This window comes from Aphelocoma coerulescens, chromosome 14, assembly GCF_041296385.1.
Source record: "Aphelocoma coerulescens isolate FSJ_1873_10779 chromosome 14, UR_Acoe_1.0, whole genome shotgun sequence".
NCBI lineage: Eukaryota > Metazoa > Chordata > Aves > Passeriformes > Corvidae > Aphelocoma > Aphelocoma coerulescens.
Genome location: NC_091028.1, coordinates 10065216 through 10087615, shown reverse-complemented (window position 1 = coordinate 10087615; position 22400 = coordinate 10065216). Strand labels below are relative to the sequence as shown.

The 22400-nt window shown below is 42.0% G+C and overlaps 1 protein-coding gene across 4 annotated transcripts in view; it reads left to right on the top strand.

The window, feature by feature from the left end:
* The window catches only part of EPN2 (epsin 2), a 54497-nt gene that overhangs the window by 14347 nt on the left and 17750 nt on the right, over positions 1 to 22400 (top strand). For all 4 annotated transcript variants that reach the window (XM_069029700.1, XM_069029702.1, XM_069029701.1 and 1 more), the window contains exon 2: positions 17591 to 18364. In XM_069029700.1, the coding sequence (XP_068885801.1) occupies positions 17770 to 18364 (595 nt within the window). In that variant the 5' untranslated portion in view covers positions 17591 to 17769. The remainder of the gene's footprint in view (positions 1 to 17590; positions 18365 to 22400) is intronic.

Sequence of the window (22400 nt, the reverse complement as noted above, 5' to 3'; positions counted from 1 at the left end):
CCTGCCATGGGCAGGGACACCTCCCACTGTCCCAGGCTGCTCCAAGCCCCATCCAGCCTGGCCTTGGACACTCCCAGGGATGGGGCAGCCACAGCTTCTCTGGGCAACCTGATCTAGTGCCTCCCCACCCTCACAGGGAGGAATTCCTTCCCGATATCGCATCCAATGCTGCTCTCTTGCAGTGGGAAGCCATTCCCCCTTGTCGTGTCGCTCCAAGCTCTTGTAAATAGCCTCTCTCCATCTTTCTTCATCTCTCCATGGATTTTTCTCATGAGAAAAAGTAGTTGACCTGTTCCCTAGGTAGAAGCTAAGCAGTGGTGAGTAATACTTGGGTGGAAAAAGTCCTGTCTGTGAGTTACCTGATGGTTGTGGAAGGAGCAGAGGAGACATCCCTGACTGTCAGGAAGCCTGGCTGGTGATGGTCATGTTGGTTTTCACTTCCATTATTTCTGCAGTCACATTTAATGAAGAGTTCACAAACATCTGATGTCCAGTATAATGCAGGTAGCAGAAATGAATTCGGCTTGGACTGACCACATCATTATTTACATAACTGGTTAATCATGCTAATTTTGTTCCAGCTGTCAGCCATTTGATTGCTTTAAAACTTGGAGCTTTTAAGAAGCCTCAAATCTTGGATCACTGCTGGGAAATGCCAAAGGCCTAATTTGTTACTTCATAAAAATGCTGATAGTCTCTCTTGATACAGATATCGGTGTTTTGTTTCTTTGGCTGTTTTTTTTTCCTTTAGAGGGAGAGAGAAATCATTAAATGATAATCAGTTTAGGGGAAATACATTAAAGAGCAGTTATGATGTTCCTGATCTTGCTTTTCTTAGGTCTTGTACGTAGGATGGGGAAATGACTCTGGCTTTTGCTTGGTGTAGAAGAATGTAAGTTACTCTAATATCTTTCTTTAATGACTGGTACTCAGGAAGCAACTTCCCAGTCTTCCAGGGCCATATTTGCAGAGTGCTAAAGTGTCCCTTGGGATCTTGCTAATAGAAAATGAAATGTGCCTGGTTTGTAGGAACGCCTGTAATGTTCTTTTCCCACTTTGCCTCGCTCTGATCTGTGCGGGGAAAATATCGAAACGTACCAGTATCCTGCTGGCTTAAGTGCTTCAAAGAACAGCAGGTTTTTGTGTGTTTCAGTAGCCTGTCTGCTCATTAAGAAGGCAGGAGACTCCATGGAGGAGAAAAACGTGGATTGCCGTCCTCTGGAATAAAACCTGCCGCAGCTGATTGTAGGTCTGCTAGCTTTGGTGTGCTCCAGGTTTGGTACAGACTGGGCTGTGCTGAATAACAGACCCTAAAAAGTCTGAGTTAATCAGTTTAGGTGGTTGTTACAGGACTGCTTTCCTGTTCTGGATGGAAAAAGAATTCAGAATGGATGAATGTGAGAGTGAATTCAGAGACTGTGGGCTTCAGGATGGATCTAGAACTCAGTGGCTGTTGGGTTGAGCCTCTCGGTGAGTGGTGCAGCAGGTGGAAAGCTACAGGAAAACTGGTATTCTTTATTTATCATTTTACAAATAACAGTTTTGTCTCCAGTTTCCAAATTTGGGATTTGCTTGATTTTATGATGCTGGTCCAAACCATTGATATGGGTCAGAAAGTTCTTTGGTGGTTTCTGTAGGTAACCAATGGTTGTAAGGAGAGTGGCTTAAGTTACCAAGGTTGAGTTCTATGTAAATATCTAATAGTGGAGTTTGTATAAATGATGATACTAATTAGAAAATCAGTATAAAAGTACTTTGTATTTGTTGGTTGCACTGACACTGGAGATATTTGCAGAATTCAGTTTGTAATTCACTATTATGCCTTTTTATATGGAAATATAACTTTAAGTTACTATGCTAACAAGATACTTTTCTTCTGCATCGATAATTTTCAGCCCATTTTTCTGGTATTGTTACAAAAATTGAACTTAAATTGATCTCAGAGCCAATTCCCTGTGTTGCATTAATTGTTAATAGTGTGTCTATCTGTTTCCTGTCACCCAGGGCTGTTAACATAAATGCCTCTAACTGGTGCCTCGAGCTGGTGTTCAAGGTCAGGCCTGGGCTGTGCACGCCTCTTGTGCCTTGGCTTGCAAAATCCAGCTCTGTGCGGGTGGGGAAACAGCAGCTCAGGCACGGACAGGTCCCCACTGGCAGCGGGAGTGCAGCTGGCTCTGCTCTGGGGCTGGGTAAAACCAGTCCCAGCCCAGGCCTGGGTGCAGTTCTACCTTGGAGGCTCCCCTTATCTGTGTTTTATGGTGGAGGTGGCTGGGGGAAGTTTTAAGGAATCTGTCACACTCTGTTTTGTTGTCCTGATCCATACAAATTGTTCTCAAGGAATAGTTTTCCTTCTGCCGTCAGGGGTGGAGCTCCCTGAGCTGTCTCAAGTAATTAGCTGAAATGTGTGCATGAGACCTCTGCAGTTTCCTTCCACAGTGTTCCTGCTCCTGTTTCCTTCCACACTGTTCCTGCCTTTCCTCCCAGAGCTGTTTTAGCCATGTTGTCTGCAGTGCCTGAGCCTTGTTGTGTCACCATATAGTAAATACTAAATGGTCATGAGGTCCAGGAGAGTTTGGAGGGTGACCCAGGCAGGAGAAGGCCTCTGTGCTGCTTCTGCAGGCTTGGGACAGACCTGGGCTCTTTCAGGCTTATCTTTTTCTCAGAATGCAGCACTCAGTGAACAATACATGAATAAATTAAGGAATAATTTTTATTTTGAAAGTTTAAAGCTGCTTGTTAGTTTCAAACCGTGCCAGACACTTTAGCTAGAGATGTTTTATGTCCACCGTACAAGACAGAAATCTGAAGACTCCCTTGTTTGCTTTTCAGTGTTGCAGGAGTTATGGCCAGTTTTGGGGGCTGAATTTTTAGAACTGCCTTCTTAAAATACATGGTGGAGTCTGGGGGTCATGGCTGAAATTCTGCAGCCAGACACTGATTTAATCTCTCTCCAGTATAACCTCATAGAGACTTCCCTGCCCTTCTGGAGATGTCACTTACATAATGTGATGGCTTTTAAAATCAACCTGAGAGTTTTCATTATTTAAAAGCAGAAACCCAGGCAGAGCAAGCTCTCTACTTCTGTTTGTTGGGTTTGAGTTTTGCCACCAATAAATGCTACAACACACGTTGTAGCCCGGCTAGGGAAAAAATACCAGCATGGGTGACAAGGTACTAATGATGTCTGGGATGTTCTTTTACATTTTTTTCTTTATTCTCCCAAATCATATTAATCTCTAGACTTAACATCAATTTAGTAGTTTCTGAACCTTTGCAAGGGCAATGGTCTTTTCAGAGCTTTGCTAGAACAAAGACATTTTAAGAATCTTAATAGAGAATCGTTTAATCTTATTACAACTGCTCCTGTTTAAATCACTTCCTTGTACTTAAATAACAATCTGTCACCAGCTATTTCTTGATTGTAGTTTTTGTCAGTTGCAATTTATCCCCTCCCTGATTTGGTTTTACTTTCCCCCCCCCCCCCGATTGTGCAACCCTTGGGTTGGCAAAGTTCCTTCTTTCTCACACAGTTCTTCTGAGTCCACTGGGAGTAATCGCATGAGTAAATTGCTCACTGGTGGGAGGGTTGTGTGGTTCACGAGTAAAACCTTTGTGGGACAGACCCCACTGAAACAACTGATACAGACAGTCCTGATATTCCTCAGGGAGAGACAAAGCAAAGTATTTTTAAAGGTAACTTCCTCCCCTGAGATGGCAGCACAAAAGAATCCTGCAGACATCTTTTCCTGTAGGTAGGAATTCCATTCCCAGTAGGTTCCTTGTGTGTTGCTGACTGGGTGAACAGACCCCAAACATCACCTTAGTTTTGTCATTCTGATTTTTATTTATTTATTTCTTTTTAGTGATGAGGATTTCTTCAGCCAAATCTGTTGACCCAATTGCTGCTGAAGCTGCTTTTCTACTGACTTTCAGCTCTGTTTGGACAGGGATGAGGCTTGTGACAACAGCAGTAAGGCAGAGATGTTTGCTCTAACCTATAAAATCAGCCAGAATTGAAGATAATTAATTAATCCTTATCCTGCAGTTCTGTTTAGAGCTGTTTTAACATGCCTGTTCTCTGGTGGATGGTCAAGCACAGTGTGCTCTGCCACATGGTGTATATAAAGGAAAGCACTTCAGTTGTTACTTGAAAAACAGAACTTGAATACTTTTAATTATTCACTTAACTAATTAATCAGGGAAATACCCTCCCATTTTGTGACATGGCTGGAATGTGACTGGTAATATCTGCTTAGAGATTCCTGATTATGCATTACCCTCAATATTCAGAACCAGGGAAGGTTTGGTGCATCTTTAAAATGCCCCTGCCCATGTATTTAATTATTTGATAAAAACCTCTTTCTCTAATGACCATTTGAAACCATAAACTCGCCTCTGTTGTGTTACCTAATGAAATATTTGCCTTCTGAGCCCATCCTGCCTTATTGCAGGGGTTTGATTGCTTCTTGCAGTGTTCTGCTGCTTGCAGTGATTTTTTTCTTTTAAGGATGGAATGCTTATTACCTATGAGAAGTGTTACTATATTTTGCTGCTGTTGTTGAGCAGAGTTCATGAAGTTAAACTTTGTCTACCAATTTAGAAGAGTTTCTCAGAAAGTCAAGATAATGCCTCTGCTGGAATGTTTTTAGATAAACAGCATAGGTGACGCCGGCTTCTTCTCTTAGGAGTATGCAAATGCAGATCAGAAATCAATGTTTAATACTGTAATTTTTTGAGACTCTACCATTTATGTATATTTTTAAGGCAGAAATTTCTACCTGCTGCTCAGAAGAACAGCATGACTGTCCTTGCACTGGATTATGATTGTGCAGTCCATGTTTTTTCATACTTTTTCACCAAAGCAGCTGCTGCTTTCTGGAGATTTTATTGGTACATGGGTGACTCCTCTGAAAGATATTTATGTTTATATGTTTACTGGTTCTCTTGGGAAGCTTTAATAAGGAAGTTAAAATACAGGAATGTTTATAATTGGTTTGACTTGGCTTTCAGAATTCTTGTAGAGAAGCTGAGGTATAAAAGCTTGAGTCCAGCAAAATCACTTTTAAACTGGTTTATTGCGGAGGAGCACTGAGGTAAATCATCAAAGGATTTTTAGTCTGCAAAACTGCTTAAGTGTTGTGTTTAAAATTTACAAATCGCTGACCCCTTTGTGAGACACTGAGACAGACTGACATGTCTGGCTCTTTTTTACGTTTGACTACCTAGTGAATAATCTCTTTTTGCCTGGCCTGCTGCTTTAAACACACTGAGTGCTGCAATTGCCATTTTGTTGTCTGTCTGCCAACCAATAGTGTCTGTGTATATTTAATTTCATAATAATACGACCATAGGATGCCTCCAAGAGTATTTACATCGGCTTTAAAAGTCAGGATAAAAGTATGGCTGGAGATTTGGAATTTTGGGGAGTGCTCTGCGTGGTGGGAGCTCTGCTGAAATGCTGAGGAGTGGAGAACAGCAGGAGAGAGTTTTGTAGGTTGTCTTCATTATTCTATTTTTCATTTGCTTCATGAGGAGGGTTCTGTTCTGTGGGAGATGGTCTGGATCAAGCAAAGTGTGAGCACATCCTTGCCTTTGGAGGTGTGAGGGACCTGTTGATCTGGGGCTGACTGGGATCCATGGTTTTTAGTGCTGTTGGCTTTCCAGGTGTGAGTGCAGGAAACCCGCTCCAACATCCTGAATGCAGGAACACTTTTGTTATGTATGCTCTGTGCAAAATTGTGTCTGGATGCCTTGGCTTACAGCCAGGGTTTTAATCTCTTCTTTTTTGTGTCAGCTTGGATAGTGTATATAATACTATAGTGCCTTTTCCTGTCCCTGGAAATGCTGATTTTTAGTTTTATTTTAAGAAGGGTTTTCTTTTTCTTACTCAGAAGAAAAATAAAGTTTAAAGGAGGAAAGTCTGTGCCGTTTTCATTTTTTTTTTTTTCTTTTTTGTTTCTTATTGTAGTTTATGCTTTATAGAAAGGCCTGAAATGTGCTGTCAAAGCTTTGTCTCTTGTCTCACAAATTCAAAATTTAGAAATGGGGCAGGGCAAGGTGGGGAGGGGTCTCCCAAGGACTTAGAGAAGGGGAGAATGAAAAACGCACAGAGTGCCCGTCAAACGTATGAAATGGATGTGCCTTTAGATGCTACAAGGCTTATTCTTCCATCCAGCTTGACTAGTCTTTTGTCAAAACTCCTGTTTTAACAATTTAAATAAAATATGGTGAATTTGGCATTTTCTCTTTCATGGGAAAGCAGAGTAAAAGAGAATTAAGCCCCGCCTGCTGCTTCCATGCTAAACAGATGCAAATCAGAGCCCCCTCTCGCCAGTTGCATCTTCTCTCCTTATGGGTTTCATTGTTTTGATGAAAGCTGTTCTGGTGCCAACTCCCAGCCCAGAGGGCAGGTGAGAGGAATTAAAAAAATCCCAGATTCCAGCTCGGTGATTAACATATCTTTTGGAGCTTGTAATGTCATCGTTGCACACAAAACAAAACAAAGTCGCAGCAGCTTCACAGAGCAGAGGTTTGTCAGAAAGGCAAACATCAAAGTGGCAAGAAAAGAGGAGTTTATTTAAAATATAGCAGAAAAACTTAGAACATTCGTGCTAACCTATGAGAGCTATTAAAAATTTAAAAAAAGCCTTTGAAGCCAAGCATTAAAGATTTAATAGTATTAATTGAATTAAGCCGTGGGAGTTGAGGATATGTAGACACATGTGTGAGTGTATGTGCTCTGAGACATCATCTGTGTTAAGGCAGCAAACGTACTGAGAGTTGAAGTAACTTTGCTTGCTTTATAAGGGCTACCTTAACAAAACCCTCTTTATTCTTGGGGTTAATTAGAGATACCATTACAACTGAGAGTGTAAACACAAGGAAGGGACTTAGAGAGATGGAAAACTGCAGAGCCCACCAGCCTTGACATCCCTGGGCAAAGCTGGCAAAGTAGTTTCCAATCTACATTTAAGGATAATTTTGTTTATATCATTAAGGCCTATTTTTTTTTTCAAGAATAAATTCTTTTTCCTTTGTTATGAGAACAGTAATTTGATACTGTTGTACTCCAGCCACAGGTAAAGTCTTTTTTTTTTTTTTTTTTTTTTAGCTAAACTTCCATATTACTTGATAATTATTTTCCTTTAAGACTGGCTGATTTTGGTAGCTTTTAGCTTTTCTTATGCATAGAACTTTCACTGTTAGGAAAACTTGCTGGAGGAAGTTTGTCCTTCCATAGCTCTGTAAATAGACACCAAAATAAAATCACAGTCCAGTGTGTGGCAATAATGATCGCAGTAACCTGGTGTTGAGGGGTTTTTGTTGTTTATTTTTTTTCTCTGCAAATTAAAAACTCAAGGCTTAAAGTATTTGCCACATAGATTAAAAAGCAGGGAAAACCCAAATCCTTGTGTCATTTATAGAAAGAAAGAGCACTGAAAGCTCCTTGCAAGCCTGCAGGTGGCTTGGCAAAGGAGGGAGACGTCCAGGAGGAGCAACTCCAGGCAGGATTTGATGGCTGTGGGAATACTGGTGTGGAGAGGCACGGCCAACCCCATCAAGAGGGATAACAGAGCTGGAGGGGGTCTCAATACATTCATTTTTCCTTCTTCAGGGAGGTGGTTGCTGGCAGTGTGAGGAGGGTTGTGTGAGCCCTTCCTGCTGCAGATGTAGTTACTAAATGATTCAGCACGATGCTGTGCCCACGGATTGGAGCAATATTGATGAATTCATTACTGCTCTCTGATGGATGTTAATGGGCTAGAATTTCTTCTGTGCATTTGAACTAGGTGGAAAGCTCTTGAAAAAATGAGAAAATGGAGTGGGTGAGTTTTTAAGCCACTTTTGTGTTCTGCTTCTAAATCTGACGAGAGAATGTTTTTAATGACTTGCATGAAACCACTAGTCAAAACAATAATCACCAGGCAGAGACAGCAGGCAGCTCTGGGAGGGACAGGGAGGAGCAGTGCTACACAAGGGATTTATTGCTTTTTGTTTAATATATCCCAAGCCATAATCAGCTGCTTTGAAAACAGAGGTAGGTATTGCCTTCTCCATGTGGATTCCTTAGGAGATATCTGGAGTCCCAAGGACAGGAGCAGAGTTGCTGCTTGCAGGGTATCAAAGCTAAGGGGGTAGAACATGTTCTCTGCAAGAGCTGACTGGAAGAAAATGACCTTTTAATGATGAAACAGGCACAGATGCTTTTGAGTAACAAGTCTTTGTCATCCTCTTTGAAACGAACAAGCTGCCTCCCACTCAAATAATTTTCCGTCTAAATATCCAGAATAGATAAAAGAGTAGGTAGAATTTTACTGCTGGAGGATGGATTCAGAAAACTTGAGGAATTGTTCTGCTGACAGCTGAAAATTTCTGTATATCTGCATAGGAGAATGTGGGATTCACTGGCATCTTCAAGCCAGATTTTTTTTTCCCCCTAATTCCACAAAAATCAACAAAATAATAATAAAATAATAACAAACCTAAGCACTGGTGAACAAGGATGACTCTTCTTTGTGCCTGAATGAAGGAATTGGAAAGTTACAAGCAGCAAAATGAGGCAAAATCCTTATGTGAAATGTGCTGATTTTTGAAAGAAATCTTTTAGTGATTCACTTCCATCAAAGCTGAACTTAAAAATATAGCTCAGAATCAGGAACTGGGGCAGCACAGAAGTTGACCAAAGTGACTTATTTTTATATTATTCAATATTCCTGAGTTCTATTTCCTGGTAACCAGAATCCAGTGTAAATCCAGGTTGCTGGTGGCACAGCTGGGACCTCTCCTCTGGAATTGCTCCTATCAGGGTGGTGGTGCTGGACATGTTAGACAGGTCTGATAGGAAGAGGGAGAAGGGGTGGGTTGGTTTGGGAAAGATTTTGGAAACTGTGGTGTGTACAGTATGAAAAGATAGGAGATATGGAAGAGTCAGAGGGAAAGCTGCACATCTGGTGTTGCAGGACAGAGCTAAAATCGGTCTGGGAAAAGGGCAGGACTAAGATTTTATGAAGTTTGGTAATTCTGAGAGTGAAGGACCAACTTTCCTCTTTTCTGTGGCTGTCTTCAACATGGAATTGCTGTTACTAGGCAGGAAAAGGAGGTTTCCCAGAACCCCTGTTTGCAGTCCTTACACAGTCACCTGCTGAAGCAGGTCCCAAATCTAAACCACCACCATCAACTTCACCACCAGTTTGAGCTTCCCAGGTGCAGCTTTGCCTGGTGAGCTGTAACTGGAGACTGCTGTTGAAATTACTGCTGCTCCCCTTATTTGGGGTGTTCTTTCAAGTAATTAGAGTGACCTTGGGATTAATTGGTTGGGTGACGTGATGGGTGAGCAGCCCCAGCTCTGCCTGTCCCACTGGCCTGCCCCGATGCGTCGGATCAGGTCACAGGAGCCGTTCCACCTGGCGGTCTGGTGTGAGGCAGAGTGGAGCAGGCAGCAGCTGGGCTCTGCCTTCTGAGAATCCCATCCTCAGTTCTTCTCTGAGCCCGACTGCTGGGCAGCAAATCCTGCTGTGGAACCCTGGGCTTTGGCCAGAGCATTCCTCCGGCGAGGGGCAGGGAGGTTTTTGGGATGTGTTTCCTGCTTTGCAATCTTACAGCAACTTAGTCACAGAATCCCAGAATGGGTTGGGTTGGAAGGGACCCTACAGCTCATCCTATTCCACCTGCTGCCACGGGCAGGGACACCTTCCACTATCCCAGGTTGCTCTAAGACCCATCCAGCCTGGCCTTGGACACTTCCAGGGATGGGGCAGCCACAGCTTTTCCAGGCAACCTGTGCCAGGGCCTCACAGGGAAGGATTTTCTCCTAAAGCCCAGTCTCATGAGCACACAGCTCACGTACCTGATTTTCTGAGGGTTGGTTAGAGCAATCTGATGTTGCTACCAGCTCTGATAGTTGAATTAAGACATTGTGTTGATGTTGCAAGATGATTGTGCAAATCTGGTGGCTGTGAGGGAAGGCCCTTGAAATGTTATGCCATGAATGGACATCAGTGAATGTAAGCACGATATTAAATCAACCTCTGTTTTCTCTGCAGGCCTGTAGTTTGTTTTTTGGATGTATGGGCAGGTATTTCTTGGCATCCTGTACTTCTCCTGGAACAATCCTTTTCCTTAGAAATGCATGTAATAAAATAACAGTAGTAATCCTTTAGCTTCTACCAGTAGAAACATGGAGAGTTAAACTGTTTTCCCCCCCTAATCTTTGTCATGGTGAGCATTTGCCTCTGGCCTACTGAGTGTATTAATGTGGTTTCATGTCTGTGGTGTGTAGGAGGATGGGAGAAACTGCACTTGGTGACGTCTGCTTCATATTAATAAAAGTGCAAAATGAATTTAGTTAATGAAATCATCGGGTAATTTTAAGTAGCAGGTATCTTCCCAAAACACGTTCCCAAAATATGGAGTCTGATATGTGAGCACACATCTAGGTGAATATGAATTTTAAAAATTGCAGTTCTTCAGGTAAACACTGGGGCTTAAAGAAGGGAGCTGGCATTTTGTGGTCTTGTATTTTTTGCAGTTCTTTCTGTGTTCAGGTTGATCTGTGAGGGCCTGAGCAGGTGCCTGTCACCCCATAACAGCCTAAGTGACAAGGCTGGACTTATCTAATTAGTAATAAATTCTAGGACACATTATCTGGCAAGAATATTGGATATCCTCTTCCCTTCCAGAAGGAAAATATGAAAGAAGTGTCTCCTACTTTCCTTACTTCAGTTGAAAACACGTTTGAGTATACCTGGTAAGCTGAATTTATTTCAGATTGTTACCTTTGAGTCAAAGCACACATTGGGTGATTATTTTTCCTACTCAATTTGTGAGAAAACAGACGAAATGCTTTCGTTGAAGCAGGTAATCCCCAGAGAACAAATTCCTTTGGGGAGTTTGGGGAGGTATTTTCATTGCCCTGGTGGATTAATTTGCATTTGGAATTTCTGGTTCAGTGAGTAATGGCCTGACCTCACACTGGTCTGTAATTCTGCAATATTCTGATATTCACTGCACACCTGGTACTTGCTGTATGCAGAATCAGCTGAGATGTGCCCGCAGTGCAGGTGGCACTGTGGGTGACACTTGACCTGGCTGTAGAAGGAGGAATGTGTTATTTTTAAAGAGCTGTTGTCAAAGCTCGTAATCCTAAAATTAGATCCCGATGCAGGTCAGATTTGGATTGTTAGCAGTGATCTGCAGGTCTGGCAGAGCTGTCCCCTCTCCCAGCCCTTCAGAGCACATTTGCAGCCATTCTGTCAATAATTCCAGCTGCAAATGGAGCTGGGGGTGCCAAAGCCCCAGCACTGGTGGCTTGGCAGGTCTCAAAAGAACATGGCCAGGTGGTGCTGCCGTGTGAGGCAGGTTAGAGATCTGCTCCTCACCCCCCTTCCTGTGCACTCTGAGAAATGAGTTCCCCATGGAGCTCAAATCCTGTCAATTTAAGGAGACAAGGAGTGAGAAAACTGAACCAGATTTGTGTCCAGAAATCTCTTTTATGGCTAGAAGTCCCCCAACCTGGAGTTACTTTCCCTCAGTGAGGCTGAGACAGGACTGTAAAACCAGTGCAGAATTGAACCTTGGCAGGCTTGAATATGCATAAATTTGAAGGAGAATTATCTTCCAGCATTAACTCTTTAAATAAAGAAATAATTTGGCCACCTGCTGTCTGTGAAAGCTGACCTTGTTCTCTCATTTGTAAAAGGGAGTGGAAAGCTTCCAAAACTTTGGATTTTGAACCATTTCCTCTCCTCAGAAATTACATTGAAGAAGACAAGCATTTAAGCTGTGAAAAATGGAAATGAAACCTTTCCTCTGGAGTTAACCCTGTTCTCCAAACCCTTTGCCAATCTGTATTTGTAACTCGTTTCCTAAATAATTTTGAAGGTTGAGGAAGGGCATTGATGGGAATTTCAAGCTCTTCATTTTGCTGTTTTATTCCCATGAATTGCTGTTTTCTCCTCTGTACAATAGCGAAAGAGAGCTAATAAGTGTTCTGCTTGTTGGCTTTTATGTGTAGTGCCAAGTATCTTCTCTTCTCTTAGTCCTCTCCTCCAAGTGGCCACGATGCACAGTTGCCCCTTTTCCTGTTTGGTTTTGGGAACAGTGTTTGGATTGCAGACGAATATTGTATCATAGGCAGGGTAATGATACCCTCTGGTCAGCCAGTTGTTCCCTGAGACTAATTTATGAAAAGAGAAGAAAAATCAGAAAGAGAATTGGTTAAGTTTGAAAATCTGCCTAGCAGTGTGGATTTAGTGTAAGAAAAATGCTTTTTTCCTGCATTATATTCCCGGTTTTTATATAAAGGTTTGTGCGCAGGTTTTTTTTATTTTTGAGCCGTTTGTGGAAAATGAGACTTTCTAAAATACAGGGGGCTTGGATTTATACACGTAATGAGCTATCCCAAGAAAACCAGGATGGGAATGTAGTGTCAGGTCATGGGAATCCTTTTTGCCATAAATCGGAGCTGACTGCTTGCTGGGATTGGCGTTGCGTCTGCAAGTGTGGTGTTGGTGTCTGTCTGTCTGTCTGGGGGACTTCTTCCTCAGTCAGCACCTGGCAGCACCTTCTCTGAGCCTGATCCTGATCCTTTGCAGATTGGCAAGAATTCCCTGATTTATCCTGGAATACAGGTCCCTGAGGATCACCTGCCTCTGTCATTGCAGCCCAATAGCAAGGAGAGCAGATCTCTGGGGGGTGTGTGTACTCCCACCTGGGAGGTGAGGCAGTAAGGCAGGGATATTTTTATGTAGATTGGTGTCTGTAGATTCAGATCACAGATGACTGAATTAATAATTATTTTCCATACCTCACTTTTCATGCATGCGACTTACAGTAAATGTCTATTCTAAGGATAGATGTTGTCTGTAATACTGTTAATTAAAATTTTATGCAAATGTCTGGTGAACTCATGTTTAATGTTAATTTTCACACTTGCTGTTAAAGGCTTTTCGTATATTTCCAGTGCGTGCTTAGCTGGGCTATGTAGATCTTTACCTTCAGGCTGATATGAAGGGCATTTTATCAGCACAGACAAATCCTGGTTGGAGTTTTACATTCCAGAGGTGTGAATGGATTCTGCTCAAAGTCTGTCTATAGGTGGATTTGTGTGGCTGTTTGCTGTGAACTGAGTTTATGAAGGATTTTGTGGTTTGGCCTTGGTTCTGTGTTAGTCTCAGCAAGTTAAAGATGTTTCCTCATGCAGATTTCATTCACTGAGCTTAATCTCTTGTGAGAGAGATGAGAAGTTCAGTCAAGAATTCCTTCTGTCTGCATGCTGTGTGTAAAAAAGCACCATGAGAATTCGTTATTTGTGTAATGAAACTGTTGGAATAAGGAAAAGGGGATGGGGTGTTTCCTTCCAGGTTACCCTTGGTAACACAGGTAAGCTTCACCTCCTTGTCTGCAGATCTCTTTGCTTTTCTATTTGAAGATGTCAAGATACTTAAAAATCAGAGAAAATGCCTCATAGGGACCAAGAAAGAAAATGAGGAAGACTCCCCAAGACTAAACTGTTTAACTTCACAGAAATCTGCTCAAGCCTTTTTCCTGCTAACCAGAAACAGCAGCTTTAATCAACTGGTCTCACTTTCTGCTTTCTTTTGCAACTCTGCTGTTAAAAATGCAAACTCATATTTTTGCTGAAGTTGCAAGCGCATTGTGCTTCCTTGTGGCTTGTTGTGAGAAGTTAATTCACTGAGGTCTCTGGAAAAAAAAAAATACCTAAACTTTCTGTGTAAGAATTTAATCATGTGTTAGAAACAGTTCCTTGCTTTTATGCAGTCGGGGTATTTGGCTTTTTGATCTCTATAATGGTAAAAGAGGCTGTTGTGGTGCTTCAAGACTGAGCAATCCAGGAAAAGGTTTCCATTGTGTGGGGAGGGAGCAGAATGTGTAAAGCAGGTACCAAAGGCTTGCAGGGCTCTTGGTGAGGGCCAGTCCCACTGCCAAGGCAGGACCTTGAATATTGGTACAGCTGTGTTGCTGAGGGGAGCAACAGCTCCAACAGCTTTGCTCTCCTGTCATCCTTAGTGCTTTTAATAGAGTAAAATTAAGTTTAGAGTTAGTTGTCTGTAATGAGTTTTGAGTAAAGATGAAAACGTGTCCATCAAGAAAAGGAAAAAACAGACATTAATGTTTCATTAAAGGCCTTGGTTTTCAGGACTCGAAGATATGAAAGTGAAGAATCACTCAGTGATGATGGATTGATGGGTTTTGAGTCTATTACAGAACAACAAGTGAAATATTTAATTTCCTGAAGGAGTGTAAATTGCTGGTTTCTCTTAATCCAGTGTGTTCTCTCCTGTGTTTGCTCTATGGTTGTTTTTCTGAACCTCTACTCCAGACTTAGAAAAGGGTCCAGTTTGGAGTTCTTCCTTTGTTTTCTTCAAACCCGGATGCCTGCTTTCCTAGTGGATGTAATTGGGAGGGAATGAAGGCTCTTTGCTATCAGGTTTTTTGGACCTTGACAGCTTTGTGTTGCATTTAATCAGCTCCAAAAGTGAGCCAGGGTTGGGTTGTTCTTACTTGTCTTGCAATCTGCTGTGCAGCAAAGCTTAGGAGACTTAAAAGTTGAGTATTTTTCCTGTGCTGTTGTTTAAAACTGGCTGGATTTAGTGCAAGAGAGAGTAAAGGGAAGCAGTCCTGTGTCGTGAGGGTGGTTAATTCTTCAGGGATTTACATGTGAGGTATTAAACCAATTTTTTCAAAAGCTTGTGAAGTTGTAAAGTAATAAAACTTGTCTTTGTTTGGGGAGATAAACACAGGTGAAGGCACTTGCTCCTGTAGTGTACATGTAGAAATATTTTGGGAAGGCGTCTCATCCGTGGCCTTGAAAGAAATAAAACTCTCATAAGGCAAGAATGTTTTTCATAGATTTGCAGTGGGTTAAAAGACAGGAAACGGGGTTAGGAGTAAATGTTGGTTCTCACAGGGAAGGGCTCTTCCCAGCCAAGTGTCCTGCCAGAGATCAGTGCTCTTGCAAATACTTCCTTTTGCACATTGTCCCTAAATAACAAGGCCAAATTGAAGCAAATTAGTCAAATTTGAAATTAATCTTGAATTGAAAGGAATGATGAAAAACTGAGACCTGCTGAGGGACAAAGTGGCAGGTGAAATGCACAGAGAGAATAAATACGCAGTAGAAGTACAACTCCCAAGAGTCACATGGAATTTTAGGAAGTATTTGATAAATGGGGAGTGCTAAGCAGTGAATGACCATGTTGTGATACAAACTTTTGTTGCTGCCAAATCTGAAATGCAGAGTGCTGGGAACTGTGTGTATCTCAAGAAATGGGAGTGTAATCTGTGCATGGAAAGACCACAGGGATGATGGAGGTACAGAGAAGCTTCTAAGTAGCCTGCATTTCAGGAAGGCCTCAGCTCAGAAGGAGTTGGCCAATTCCTATAAAACCATGAGGGACATAAACAAGCTCAAGGTGATGTGTTCTTTCTTAGAAAACTGAAGGAGTTGTTAGTTCAGCGTGGTCACCGGGCCACTGGTTGTACCTGCTGAGGATGACTCGTGGCTTTTGGAGGGGTTGGGAGAGGCCCAGTGTGCCCATTGCTGTCTCCAAGGTGTCCAATTTGCTGATAACACAAGGCAAGGGAATATAAATGTTTCTTTCTCATGCTCTTTGCACAAGGATTTGTGTCTAAGGATGTCAGGCTTGGTGGACTTTTATCCAGCTGGTGTAGAAGGTTTTGTTGTTCTCCTGGGTTTGGTTTTTCATGTTATTCACAGCTTTTCTGGTTGAAAAAGCTCAGTTTTTATGGGGGGATAGGCTGCTTCTGCTCTGGGATCCCTATAGTCATCAGGATTGTGTCCATGGCACTTGGATCCTCTGCTGCCTCCTGCTTTGCCAGCTGAAGGAGCTCCTGCCTGCAGCCTGCTCCCAGTTCAGTGTGAACATCCAGATCCCCTGGATAACTGGTTTCAGCTTGGCTGGGAAACCTGCCTTAACAAAAAACCTTGGCAAAAAGAAATGGTTTAGGCTAAATAAGATGTACATTGTGCTTTTTCTATTTAATTTTTATCATTGCCTCACCTTTTGCAAGTCACACATTAGTGGGTGATCACAGGGGCAGGTGAGCCAACAGATCTGGGCAATGTTAACTTCCAAAGGGAAGGAGCAGTCATGGAATGTTTATGTAGGATCAACATTTTCAGCTTCTGGGTTTGTAACACCCAGAACTTAAATGTCCCAGGAGATGCCCCTTTTTATTCCTGTTGCTGTGAGCCATCTGCCACCAGATGGACACTGTCCTGCAGCTGGTTCTAAATACTGGGGAGAACACCAGGGGATGCAGTTTACCTGAAGTTTAGTGATGATTGCATTCAAATTTAATCTTCCATCATGTCATAAGAGGTTTTTATTCTGCCAAAAATCAACTTTAGTGGAAGAAGAGAAAATAAAACAACTCCTTAGGTGTGTTCTGTGGTAATTTAACCTGCCCAGAAAGGTTTCCAAGGAAGGGAATATGTCTTAATGCTAAAAAAAGTCATTATAAACCTGTGTTGGCACTGAATTCTGCTTTCATTCCAAGTGGCACTGTAGTAATTTGAAGAATGATAACAATGTCAGGCTTGAAATCTGTGCATTCCTTGTCTCCAGTGTCTCTGTAAGGGATGGGGTTGGTTCTTGGGAGTGTTTGGAGGAACATTATTAAAAGACATCTGGAATGGGCATCCCTGTGAATGTGGCCAGTTCAGTTCCAGAGTCCCTGCTCAGTGTTTGTGCAACTGGTGACTCTCAGGGCTGTTCTGTGTTAACGTAATGGCAAATCTGCCAGTTTGCTCAAGTAATTTATTCCAAAGCTTAATAGGCCTCTGTTTACTTGAAACAGTGACCTTAACTAAAGAACTGACACAGCTTTCCAGCTCCACAGCTTGTCCTTGGCTTTTCTTGCCAATCATTTTGGCTTTACAATTCCATTCTCATATAATTAAAAATTCTTCTGTGCTGTGTGAAAGACACACAGAGCAGAAACCGTGGATCTGATGAGTATTGTCAAATGTACAAAGTAAATGCATTTGGGGAAAAAAAAAATTCATTCTAATCTGCTTATCGTGAAAGATCAGCTTGAGTTAGAGTGTGTAGGGCCACAGGATCTCTACCCTGAGACTGAGAGTGCTTTAAACTTACCCAGGGTTTCAGAAATTGCTTGGTTGGTTTTTAGGAAGTTTGCTTGTTCTCTCTGGATGCAGATTCCTAGTGTTAGAGGGATGCAAGTGGCTGCTGAACATGGAATTTCTCATGTGGTTTCATCTGAGCTCTGTAATTTCTGTAATTAAAAATTCTAGGTAGGTTTTACTTTGGTCTCCAGATTGGACTTCATTTCTGGTTTGCTTTTAAAATTTTGCCTTTGTATTGGCGTGATTGTCGTCTTGCTTTTGTTTTGCTCAGCACTTCAGGTTTTTAATCTTAAATGTTTAATGTGACTCGTGAGAAGAACAAGTTGTTTTCAAAATCAGAAGAAATTCAAGGAGGAAAAAAATTAATCTGGGAAAATTTCTCCCAAATGTGTGTGGCTTGCTGGCTGTGCAGGAACGATCAGACCCAACTAACCTGCTTTGTTTTCTTTCCTCACTCAGGTCATGATTTTCATTTTCTCGTGTGATTCTCTTGAGGAGAGGAAATGATTGTAGTGGAACGTGTTACAGATAAGCCACTGATACGGAGCCTTCGCAGTTCAGAAACGTTCCTAGAAGAGCAAATTTAGCCCTTTGCTGTTTGTGTTCTGGAATCTGTCTTGGTAAAAAGGGAAATAAAAATGACGACTTCGTCTATCAGACGGCAGATGAAGAACATTGTGAACAATTACTCAGAGGCCGAAATAAAAGTTCGGGAAGCGACCTCGAATGACCCCTGGGGTCCTTCCAGTTCGTTAATGACTGAAATAGCAGATCTGACCTACAATGTTGTGGCCTTTTCTGAAATTATGAGCATGATCTGGAAACGACTGAATGACCATGGCAAGAACTGGCGACACGTGTACAAGGCCCTCACTCTCTTAGATTACCTGATTAAAACTGGGTCCGAGAGGGTGGCCCAGCAGTGTAAAGAGAATATTTTTGCTATCCAGACATTGAAAGATTTTCAGTACATTGATCGAGATGGGAAAGACCAGGGCATCAACGTGAGGGAGAAATCCAAGCAGCTGGTGTCCCTTCTGAAGGATGACGAGCGCCTCAAGACAGAGAGGGCCCAAGCCCTGAAGACCAAAGAACGCATGGCTCAGGTGGCCACGGGGGTGGGCAGCAACCAGATCACCTTTGGCCGAGGCTCCAGTCAGCCCAACCTATCCACCAGCTACTCGGAGCAGGAGTATGGAAAGTCTGGAGGATCCCCAGCATCCTACCATGGCTGTAAGTACAGGCAAACACATCCCAAAGGCTTATTCCTTTTCTTTCCAGAGTTGCTGTTGGAGGTGGGAGCAAATGGTGCCTTTGGGAGAGTGGAAATGCTGCCTGTGAGGGGCTGGGATTTGGGATCTCTGTGGATCTGCTCCATGGTATTGATGTCTCTTCAGATGCCTGGTTAAATATTTGCTTTGGAGAGGATGTGTGTGGTGACGGAAATCGATTTAAAAAGCCCTTGTTTACTGTCAGTTCCCAAAGGTAGCATTGCCAGGCTGCTCTTGTGAACGTGTTCCAATGTTTGATGTGATGGGGAAGGTGTGAAGGGGTTTTTCTGTTTGTTTCTGGTTTTACAAGGAGTGCTTGAAAATGTGTTCTTTTTGTTCAATATGGAATCATAGGATGATTTGGGTTGGGAGGGAATTTAAAGCTCATCTCATTCCACCCCCCTGCCATGGGCAGGGACACCTTCCACTATCCCAGGTTGCTCCAAGTCCCATCCAACCTGGCCTTGAATTAAGAATAAAGAAGAAATACAGAATATTTCCTGGATCATTTTGCTACTTTATGCTGCTGCTATTGTACTTTGGCAACAATGCTGCTGTTTAATTTCCTTCATTGCTTACTCAGCAGTCCTTGGAGGAGGAATGCTTTGAATCTGTATTTAAATATTCTCAGTATTTGGTGTGTGTGTGTCTGTACTAAATACTATACTTCATTCTTAAAAAAATAAGTACAGTGATGTGGGAAGAACAAATTCTTTCCACTACTGCTTGGGGGGACTCCCTGTCATGTTAGGAAGAGGCCTGATTTGGCACTAAATCCTCCTTAATGTAAGTAATGATCGGATGAGAGCTGCTTTGGCTGGAATGTCAGTGGTTGTGGTCTAATTCTGAAGGAAAATCATTTCTTTAAATGAATGTTTAGAGTGTGTAGAGGGCTGTAACTGAGCCAGGGTGGAGAAACCATTGAGCACCAGTTTTAGGAATCTGAAGTTTGTCATGTCCTGGGTCCCAAAGTGCTTCTGAAATCATAAATCCATGAGTGGGGTCAGCCCTGCTGACATTTGCAGGAGGAGGTAGCAAGAAAATCAAACCAGGATGGAGAACATCTCTCTCTGTTTAAAGCTATGGAGGAGCAGGAAAAAAATATTTGATTTCCAAAAGGAAATACTTTAGGATACAGAGTACAAAAAATGTGAGTGAAGGTTTCCAGGTATGAGAATTTTTGATCTTGTCTTTTAATTAGCAGTAGGATAAGAAACATCTTAATTTTTCTGTAATAATCATATTTCTCTCTATTTGTATTTTCTATATTTATGTAGTTTTTCTATAATAACCATGCATGAGCACTGTGAATTTTTAAAGAAAAGCTTGTACATCGTTACCTCAGTAATAACAACATTTTTTCTTTTCAAATCTGTAGATTGTTGTTGACTACAACAAAATTTCTTAATTTAGAGGTAGCTAGAAATACTGCTTTTGACTTGGGCTGATGGGCTGAAATAAGTGACTGAGGTATGCTGAGCACACCTTGGGTTTCACAGGGCTATTGCTCCACCAGTCCCAGCTTTAATTAATGCCTGGAACTATTGTCTGGCATCTTAAATGCTACCAGAGGCTCCAAACCATTCCTCACAGCAGGACTGAGCAATGCAGGGCGTGTCCCCGAATTGTTCCTCAGATGGTTTAGGAATTTTGATGGGAGAAGCAGCAAGTTTGGCTGTGCTCTCAGTATTCCAAAGTGTGGATTTACTGGCTGCTCCCACTTCCCTGTGTGTCTCCTGTGGCAGGATTGCTTTGGAGATAATGATTCCTTAAGCTTTTTTTTTTCCTCACCCTGTAAGAAGCTTTAGAAATCTCAGGCATTTTTTCCCCCCCTCTCAGTTCTTCCTCTGTTCCAGCTCTCCTGGACTTTTTTCACTGTGGATCAGCAAAAATCCAGGTGGCTGTCAGTTTATATATTTTGAGGTTTTAATATGTTTCTTATCTGTTTTAATTGAGTAGAGCATAGCAAACCAGCACCTTCCAAAACAGCTGTGCTAAGTCCTTCTGATATTGGGAAACTGTGAAGAGCTTTATCCCAGGAAACGAGGAAGGAGTTTCATTAAAATCCAGACATTTAATCTGTTACATAAATGTAGGGTTATTCTTGTGCCTGCTAGATTTGATGGAAAAGATGCTTTTCGTTATTTAAAGTGAAAGAGATTGTATCCATTGTGTGTTCTTTTTTTTTTTTTTAATTATACCCTTCTTTTGTGCTGAAAATATGGATTCAGAAAAAAAAAAAATCTGTAAAAGGAATGAAGTTCTGCTTCACTCCTGGGAAATACTCCCCTTAGAACATCCCTAAGATGCTGTTGCTGCTCTGTGTATTCTGGCAGAATTCTCTTTCATTCCTCTGAGCCTTTGAAGAAGAGATCAGAGACATTTAGATTTACCATCTACAGCATGAGATTTGCCTCTTCTAAGTGTCCATCCACCCTCTTTACTAAATGTTTAGCACGCCTTCTTGCCAGGCAAATAGAAATAAAGTTGGGGAGAGTGGGAGAGCCTTTCTGCCAACACCACTACAGGAAATGTTTCATCCCTCAGTGGTTTGCTCTCAGCACGTTTTACTCCTGTTCCTTCTAGACACGATGGGTGGGGGTTGTGGAATTCATTCCCCTTGCTTGAAGAATTTATGTTGGGTTATAAAATCTTGGGTTTTATGCCTTCTTGCAGAAGAGAGAGCTGAAAGAGTTTGGTAGTTCCTCCAGGGAGCAGTAACTTCCACTGGATGCTGGATTGGGCATGAGGGATCTCTCCCTTCTCCTCTCAGGGACTAAAAGTGCAATTTTGGCTAAGTCAGTGAAGCCTTTTTGGGTCAGTTTGTTGAGAGAGTTGAATCAGCTGCACTGCACAGACAGCACTGACTGAACTCCGCTCAAATTCCTGCTCCTCTCCAGCTTCCCCACCTGTGTAGGTTTGGATGGGAACAATTGGATTTTTACTTGATGTTGAGCTAGAAGGGGTTTTCTTAAAGAGTTGCTGGTTTTTGTGTTCCACATTTATCCTTTGTGACAAAATAAAAAAAGCAATATTGATACCCTGTGTAGTGTGAGAGAATTCAGGGTGGAAAAGGATCTCTTGACTGATGTCAAATCATCCCTCACTGCTGCTGGCAAGGGACTAGCAAATAAGGATATTTCCCTCTGTTTCCTTGTGAATATTTTCATTTCATCTCTAAAAATCCTAGAAACTGTGCAAAATGAAATGGTGCAACTTGATTGTTTTTAATAAAATCCTTTCCCCCAAAGCTTTGCCTTAATGACTTTGTTGGCCCTGAAGATCTCTGTGCTTGGGTAATTCCAGGGAGCACATTATGGCATAGGAATTGTAAAAGTATTTGTATTTTTTTTTCTACCCACTCTCATAACCTGTAAATGGAAGCCAAGAGAGATATTAAAAAGCAAAAATAAAGCTCTTCCCAACCTCTATCTTGTCAGCAATTTCTGACATAGTGGGAACAATTGGTTTTATCTTCCACCTTTAAACCAGGGACAGTTAATATTCAAATTAGGAGCCATTAAATATTCCATGACAAAATGCATAATTTTTATTTATTTTGGAAAATGTGCAAATTCTGTGGAGTTGCATCAAATCTGATAGCAGGTTTTATTTCACCTTAAAGAAATGTTCTTGTGTGGTGCTGAAAAGAAACCTACTGCGGAGAGGAAGTGATACAAGATGGATATTTAAAATCTTTTGGAGCAATAGTCCCTCACTCCTAATCTGCCTTTGGGTCTAAATAATTGGGGTTTTTGCCTGACATTTGTCACCCAGTTTCAAAAACTTCAGCCTCTTGTTCCTGGCCTTGTTTCATCTCCAGCTGCCAGTGACCACTTAAATAGGATTCTGGATTTATGGCTGCATGGGGAAAAGTAGGATGTTCTTAATTTAGACCTCTTAAGCCTGAGCTGGGATGCTGCTTCCAGCCTGGCAAACGCTGGTCGTGTTTTAAAACCAAGTTTACTGAGGCCACGCTTTTTAAGAGATCCAATCCT